This window comes from Eimeria mitis, genomic scaffold, assembly GCF_000499745.2.
Source record: "Eimeria mitis Houghton genomic scaffold, Emh_scaff18, whole genome shotgun sequence".
NCBI classification, from domain to species: Eukaryota; Apicomplexa; class Conoidasida; order Eucoccidiorida; family Eimeriidae; genus Eimeria; species Eimeria mitis.
The window spans coordinates 68,877-77,405 of record NW_013570119.1 but is presented as its reverse complement, the minus strand read 5'-3'; the positions used below and the strand labels follow the sequence as shown (position 1 = coordinate 77,405).

The following is an 8,529-nucleotide window of genomic DNA, read 5'->3' as shown; positions in this document are numbered from 1 at the left end:
CCTCCACCAGTGTCTTGGTACCGACAAGCGTGCAGCATTAGGATTAACGTGGTAACTTCTGTCCCAGTTGAAGCTAGAAGTGATAAACAGCTTACAGACGTGAAGGCTCGTCTTTGCCTCGCTGCACCCTATGCAGGCTCACGTAGGCAATATGCCTACCGCCATGGAGGCCGAAGAAAAGATTGATCAGCAGCAAAGCCAAAACTCCAAAACTTGCTCGTGCTCTGTTAGCCGCTTGCTTGATGGCACAAATGCCGAGCAGCTCAACTTAATGAAGGCCGAATTTGCTCGCCATGGGGGGCGTTTAGACTTACAAGAGGTGAGGTGCGCTCAATTAGTCTGATACACCTCATATCCGGGGCTTGAGTGTTCCAGAAAATATATCTGCATACCTGCGTTTGGCTATAACGAGCAGCGCTATTCGCAATATCAGTCCCTGCAGCAGGTGTAGACCTTGTGCCGACCCGGTATCCAACGGCACTATTGCTTGTCTTCAATCGCCAGCTGCTGCCTGCGAACTGGACTGTTCATTAGTTTGCGGAACTGATGTTCCAACTAGCGCCCTGGAGACCACAAGATGGTATGGGAACCCCAACAGTGAGCTTGATAATACTTGCACTCTGCACGAAGCTTGCCTCCTATGGTCTACTGATGCTCTGGTCAAGGCACCTTCAGGCTTAATGGCAGCGATATAAAAACCGCTGCACTTAGCTTGAATACGATACCTCCCACTGCTAAAATATTTTCGGTAGCATTCCGATGCGGCATTTTCAGCCCTTGCAACAACCTGTTGAGGCCGAGTCAGCGCTTTTTCAAAAAAATGTAGCAAGTGCCTCCCACTCGTCTGTTGGATCAGACGTCGTAGACGAAAAACACGACTCAGTTGATCCTTCTGCCGACGAGTTTGCTGACCAAGGTATGCTGGTCAAGCAATCTTGTAATGTAGAATTGTAAGGAGCAGGAACGAACAGGCCCAATATTGACTTTTTATACGAATACAAACTTCCTGCGTGTTTCTATCCTCGCAGCAATCTTAAGCAGGGCTGCCCTTATGGCAGAAGCTTTTGAGGCTGTCGACGTGAACGACGAGGGTTTTATTCGATGGGAGGTTAGGCGAAATGCGTGTTCCTGGCTGCTTACAATTGGCATTAAAGGAACCCCACAGAGACTGTAAAATTCTCACGGAGGCAGACCAGCACTAACTGATGGCCTTAAAGCAGCATATGGCGCAAGCCCCATTTTCCCAAGGGGCAGTAACAGTCCTATGTGAATGTTCGAATGCAGTCCATCACAAGCTACTTGGAGAGGACCCTCGCCTCAGGCAGGTTCTGAACCACTGACACACTCTGCAAGGGCCTCAGCGGAAAAAGTTTTAGTTTAACACCTGTTAAGGCTCTAAAGTGCTGCACTAGCTAGTGAAAAGCCTTCCTGGTCAAGAACTGCAGCATCCCTTGAGCGACGGCGCAACATTTCATGAGTGTGCAATGTGCTCGTAGCTTTGGTGGCAGCGAGGCGCTACATCCAGTACGGTCCCTCGAATGGCCAATGCTTACCGGCAGGGCGTTGGCCGCATTAGCTGTGTCCTTTGTACTAGACCAGCCATAATTGTCTGCTATCAGTACCCTTTTGCCACTGCCAGCAACTATCCCGAACTGTTTTGACGTTAGATTTGTTTTCCCAGTAGTGTTCGCTCTCTAAAGGATTTCCACTCAGAAAACAGGCTAACAAGCGACGCTTGTTCCCTCCACCGTTCCATTTCCTCGCAGTTCATGTTTTTCTGCCTTTTACAACAATTCAGTACACGTGCACTGCACCAAGGATAGTGAATAACACTCAGGACCATATAAAAAGGCAAGTTTGTCTCCAACAAACACATCAGTCGCCCCGAGATTGTTTGTTCACCTGCGAGAGAGAAGTACAATTACAAAGTTGGAGTATCCGCAGAAGGCTAACTTCATGCCAGCTGGATAGGGGAAACGCTGTGTGGAAATTTTCTCACCGACCCCGATGATAGATTCGTTTGCAATTTTACCGCAGGTTAATGTTCGTCGAGCCTGTTGACAGGCTATACTGCATCTACCAATCGTCCAAATTCCTACACATTTTAAACCCAAGCTCAGTGAGCTAAGCGAGATGGCCGAATTAGCTTCAGACCGAGCGCTGTTCCACTTGTTATAACCGCCGCCTCCAGCACGTGGGGCACTTTTGCACAATCCATTCAATTCAACTGAATTCTGCTAGCTGCGTGCAGAAGGAAGTCGTTTGTCAAGTTAATTCCGTATCAGGTAACTCGAGTGAATGCGCACTTTTTTCACACCTACAGACGAACTTGAATTCAACATCGGCTGCTTGTGAATATGCCGAGATACCATTTTTGACAGGAACGCACAAAGTTTATCTGTGATTTTGGGCAGGTTCCATAGTGGACATGTGCTATGTAGACACATACGGGAAGATTGCTCTGGCTGGTAGGTACTCGGCTCAGACTGCCCAAAACATATTTCACCCGAAAATTCCCGTGGAGTCGTTGCACTTGCTCTAGTTATTCACGGGAACAAGGGTCCTGGTCAGGCTGCTGCCCAAGGTGTTTTCACTCTTGTAGGGTACGACGGTAGTATTCACATGATGACTACAAATGGACTTATGCTCACTGAAAAGCTGTCCTACAAGCATCAGCCACCCAGCTGTCTTGAATGGATGTCTGGTCCCAACAAACTTCTCAGGTCAGGCACCTTTCTGCTGATACAGAGAGTTCGACGTTGTTCTGAATAGGCTGCATCCGCAGTGCAGCGTAGGCGTTGTACGACTGGAACACAACTAAATAAAAGCTGACGACAGAGTTTAATGTTGCCAAAGAGTCAAAAACTACTGGCTTGCTAATTTTAAAACGTTGTGTTTTCAGCGGATGCGTGGACGGGACAGTCCAACTTTGGGATTTGGTGACGTTTTCCGAAATATGTAGCAAAAAGGCCCACAACGATTTTGTGACACAGCTTCTTCATACTCCTGGTAAAGGGTTGCGCAATGGCGATATGCGTGCTCAACGGCACGGAGAACAAGCAGGCATGACGATGCGAAGGCAAAATCTCTTCACTGCCGTACAACTATTCCTTGATCAGTTCTGCGCCTGCTAGGTGTGCGGCGTCGATGCTGTCATGCGCAGATGAAGGAGTATTCATATCTGCATCGGCAGACACGACACTGAAAATATGGGATGTCCAAATGCTTGAATGCAAACATGTGCTTAAAGGGCACAGCCGAAGCGTCACAAGTATAGCCCACTCAAAAGAATACAACTGTTTGATTAGCGCTGGCCTGGACCAGGTGAGCATAAAAAACAAAAGCCTCAATGTCCCCTTATTTGAGTTCCATCTCTGGACCTGGCGAAACCCTGAAGGTAATATTCGCTAGCTTTGCCCCTAGCTTCTGTTCCGCGTTAATACGCGTCTTCAGGATGCCCTAGTATGGAGTCCTTGCAACTTGAAAAAACCTATATGCCACCTAAGAGGCCATCCCTACTCTCTATGCGGAGTAATCGTCGTTCCTGGGACCCCACAAGTTGTGACAGCGGATGTTTCAGGAACCCTTCGTCTGTGGGATCTACGCAACTTCCGATCATTTCAAACATTCGGCGGAAGTAGGTTTTGCCAAGCAGTGCTTGGGTGTTTGGAACCCTATATTTGTGGAATACAATTACCCTCACCGTTGCATGCTTCCCACGTGGGGTAAGAAGCCAAACAATGCACAGCATCATATGTCAGGTGAAACTGGTGTACTACCTTGCTTCAGGAGCGACGTGTTATGGGGATCTTAGCTCAATTTGCGCTCTTCCTCCTTACAATCAGTAAGCTAAGTGCTGAATAGTAAAACTGGTGGGTAGGTACAGCATGTGCTAGAAATTGTGCATGGACAAAATTCAGTCACTTTTTTGATGTTTGCTTCCAAGGATTGTAACGGGGGGGTCTACGCTTGACGTCTATACTTCCCAGCAAATGTCCTTCGCTGAAAAGTGCTGCACCATGCCTGGCGAGCTAACAGCTGCAATCCATAATTCTCAGTATAACAGCATTCTGACAGTCAGCAAAAAGGCAGTTCTTTCCTGGGATGCTGCACAAGGGCAGGTTTTGCGGGTGAGTTTCATGGCGATGCTGTATTTTGCAACTGCACTCCCCTGACGTCCCAGATCGCCTGGTTTGTCCCAGCTGAGCTATATAATTTTCGCGGGAGCACACGTTCATCAACGACGTGCGCCATAGGTTCTCCATGATGTCGAAGGTCCTGAAGTGACGGCAGCTAGCCTAGATTCAAGAAAACGGAAGCTCTATCTTGGAGATTGCTCTGGCGGAATATCATGTTTCAATGCCTCCACTGGAGCAGAGCTTTCCAGAGGCCAGCCGCACTCAACTGAGGTTACCCAAATATGCCCTTGGCCAGGAACAAAGTGTTTCGTCTCTGCGTCTTCAGATGGACTAGTGCTTGTTCACGAAGAAGTTGGGACGCCGCAAGTCGCATAGCTATCAGCACATGGTGGTGTTAGCAACCATAGTTTAAAGGGACTAGGCCTTGCATCCATCACATACTTGTTGAATATTCAGTCCAATCGTGTGGCCTTCATGACTCCGCGAAGGTGGATTCAATATTGTTCTGTTGTTCTTTTCTGAAAATGCTGACAGACCACAGAAAACTCAAGTAATATTTCAAGCTACAATTGGCAAAGAGGGAGTTGCATGCATGGCAATCTGCGAAGAGTCCAGATTGCTTGCCTGTGGAAGCAGCAAGGCTGTGCACATATTCTGCCTCCGCCGATTGCGAAAAGAGAGCTCACTGGAGACTTTCTCGTATGACATCCACAGAGCATGAACACTATTATGTTTCTGGCGTTTAGCGCTTCATTTGATATGTTCACAAGAAGGATGAACCAATTCAGAACCATGGAAAGGAAACTCAACGGTGTATCCGGCGCCAGTCCATCTTTTGTTCCACAGGCATGCACGCATCTTGAAGGGGAAATATCTGTAGTCCCGAGAAACTTAAGCTGCTTTCCAGCATGCCTCTTCTGAGTGTATTTCGCAGGTCGCCTGTGCAAGCCATCGATATCTCTCCTTCAGGGGAATTTTTAGTGGCCGGCGAGGAATGTCAGTGAATACCGGAGCTCGAATGTGCTGCAGAAATCACTCTGTCCACCCTTCCGTACACACGCTACTATCTACCGAGTGAAACGATTGACTGAGAGCTTTACAGGCAGACCTGCCACTTCACTGTAGACACCTAGTCCATGCTGCCGCAAAAGCCACTGCCTGCATGCATAGGTATATATATGAGTATCCCTGCGAGCAGGAATGGAAAAATATATATGCGAAGCATATATATATATATATATATATATATATATATATATATATATATATATATATATATATATATATATNTATATATATGTACTGGTTTCATAGACTTCCAAGTTATGCAGCAGGTAATATTTTGAAAATGCTGGCGCTCAGTTGAGGTGACATCTTTTGCTGGATCCGCAGCGGGTGTTATTTCGGTCTGGCGCCTTCATAACTCCGAACAGCGACACTCATGGTGCTTCTTCTACTGCTGGGAAGACATATCGCAGCTCGAAAATTTGATGTGTGAAGGAGTCACTGCAGAGGAGCTGATGAATCAAATGCAAGAAGGCCAACAGCATGCAAGCAACAGTCAAACAATGAGGTTTACTTATAAGCGTAGACTGTTCAGTTCACCAAACAATGCTCACGAACTCATTGTACCGGCGAGCGTAAGAGCGGTCAAGGTAAACAGGTTTTTTACCAGCAGCTTGCAGGTCTACTGCGCTGACGAACGCGTGAGCTAACAGAACTCATCGGGTTTCGCGGGCCCGGAATACACCATAAAACTGAGCAGAGATGCAAGGGATTTGTGCTATTTCGCTACAATAAGACTGTCACGTGGCGGGTTTCGCGGCAATTATTACTCTTGCGCCGACGTTCCCTGCTAGTATTCTGGTTTGACCGCTTTACAGGGAAATATTCGGCTATGGGACCTTGGTAAGGTCCAGGAACGGTCTTTGCTGGAATCCGCTAAGCCCCAGTCTTCTACTAAAACTCATGAAGGTCTCAGGCCAGCAGTTGATAGCGAAGATGACGTGAGTCCTCGCCAAGCCAGAGCTACTATCTCCGGCAAGTAAGAGCTAGTATCCTGGGCGAACTCAGAGAACTGTGCCGACACACATTTCATCCTTTCCCTGTCCTCAATCAGCGTTATAATTATTGGGCAGCAAGGCCTTCTGTTTTGGCCTTATGGCTGAGCAGCCGACATGCATTTTGCAACTGGAGAGAATGCCTTTCGTTGCTTAGCAGGTTCCGGCGGGGAGTAATGGCACCTCGGCGGCGAACCTTCCTTACGCAACCTGCATCTGAGTGGACCGGCCAGACCGAGGAAGAGCAGCACGAGAGCTCTGCGCTTCGCAAGAGGAGGGATGGGACGAAGGGTATGAAAGGCAAATCGCTGGTAGCTTCTGCACTCGTGCGTACCTGTCGACTTCTGTCGGCGCCCTGCAGAACTATCAATATGCAATGCTAGGAAAGCATACAACGACAGTACATGTGGCTGTGTACATGTGTGCGCTCAGTGGCAAGGCCGAAAAAGCGATTTTTGGGTAAGGGCACTAATGAACCCGCCTGTTTTGTCTCCTCGTTTAATTGTGCTTCCCTATGGCTCTTATTGCAATGGTGGTGGAGTTTTATTCGTCATCATTACTGGGACGTTCACTAGTGGTGCTGCAGTCAATTCGTCAATGCCATGAGGCAATTTTGCGCAGAGGTTACTCTAGTGCGCGAAAGTTCCGGGCACGACGATGCAGTTTTGGCGCTCGATCTTTGTGAGGCTGGAGTGTCGGCGAATGCCACACCTGCAGAAGACGGTTCCACCTCTGAGGCTGAGGGGCACCTTCGGTGGATCCTCACCGTTGGCGCCGACAGAGTTGTTAAGGCTTGGTCTCTGGACCTTCGGCGGCTCGGACAACTCACTTCCGTCAGTAGCATAAAAGAGGCAGGCAGTTGTGTTTGCCGCTCAGCGCACCACTTTAGGAGACGCGCTGCCTTCATATGTGCTGAAATAATGTAGCTCCATCCCTGTGCTGTGTTATGTTCTCAGGATGCAGCCGGCTTTTGGACTCCACTTGGAAACAAGAGCATGGAACGAAGGAGGAGCTTTCTGCGAGCTGCAGGGCTAAATTTAACCGCACTCCGTCAGCGGATGGCTGAGAAGTTCCCCAAAAAACAGGATGAGTTCGAAAGTGACTCTCCAGATGTGGACGGGAGCGAGATAGTCGCCCCAGCACGTTACCCAGGTAATGACAACGATGCTTTAATATCGACGCTACTCGAAAGCACGAAAGCAGAGAGCTTCTGAAAAGGTGCTTTTACTAATATATGCCATCCAAATGTACCGTTCACTTGTCTTTGCAGAATTCAGACCGAGAAGAATAGGGCCCCCCACCGCGACGGCCCAGCTGGCGGCTTTTCATCTAAAAGCATGGCCAAAACGGTTCGCCTTGATAATGCGTTTTCCCTCTAACATTGATGGCGACAGTCATATGGAGATAAACGGTCACCGACCAACCGAGACGAGCTAGCGTCCCACCAAACCAATATTGCAGAAATGCAGCCAGAAAAACAGTAGCTGGGTGCCTTGTTGTTGCAGGCAAAACCCCCTCAGCGCCAGTGAAGTTCAGGCAGCCATCAGGTTTGAGCAAGTAGGGAAAAGCTTTCATCACCCTCTATCATGCCAAACGCAGCAAATCGCTGATCCCCCCAAATTAGGGCCAGTCTGTCTGATACCTAGATGAGGTACTTCGCGAATAATTGAAGACGAAAAGCCTATGCACAGTGATATTATGTGTGCACGTGACTCTCCTGTTGCTGCAGCTTCTTGATGAATTACTGGGAGTGTAAACCTGTAGCCTTTCCGACCTGCCCCGTCATTCTTGACGGGAGCCACTGTCACCAGGAGAACTGCACTTGTTAAATTTACCAATAATCCCAAGTTCTTGCAGGCCTCGGATGACTTTCAGTTCATCCATCGTGCAAAGCTTGGCGATTGTTTTTTTGCGTAAAACAGCAGCACCCGTTGTCGCATTAAATAACTTACTGCCTTGAATTGTTTCTGTGATATTCATATAATAGCTATGCGACATGCCACTTGAGGAAGTGTGAAAAATTTTTTGTCCTCCTTTGTATTTACCGCCCTAGCTGGTTTTCGGTTTAGCTTGCGCATCTTCTTTCGTTTACCCGAGAAACAGGGATGTACTCCTCCTCAGCTTCGCCATGATCGCAATTCAACAGGATATAGTTCGATGCCTGTCAAAAATTGTGATGATANGCCAGGTTTCTCTGGTGGTCTGGTTGTTGCTTTATGCGTAAGATATTGTGTGTCAGATTCAGTAGGACCTTCCACCGCAAGTCACTCGGCCCGCAGGTTCCTCGCCCAGCGATGGGTGCCATAAATTGCAGTGCAGCAATCAATATT

The 8,529-nt window shown here is 48.2% G+C and overlaps 1 protein-coding gene across 1 annotated transcript; it reads left to right on the top strand.

Annotated features, from left to right (window-relative positions):
• Positions 1-130: 130 nt before the first annotated feature.
• EMH_0017350 (uncharacterized protein) lies at positions 131-7,413 on the top strand (the record flags this gene model as incomplete). The annotated part of the gene is made up of 15 exons (XM_013495887.1): positions 131-319; positions 775-916; positions 1,029-1,108; positions 2,192-2,285; positions 2,415-2,468; positions 2,603-2,723; positions 2,903-3,009; positions 3,164-3,324; positions 3,790-3,844; positions 5,502-5,583; positions 6,023-6,145; positions 6,360-6,490; positions 6,632-6,658; positions 6,821-7,032; positions 7,156-7,413. 15 exons carry the CDS (start codon positions 131-133, stop codon positions 7,411-7,413), a joined length of 1,836 nt encoding a protein of 611 aa, XP_013351341.1.
• Positions 7,414-8,529: the final 1,116 nt, after the last annotated feature.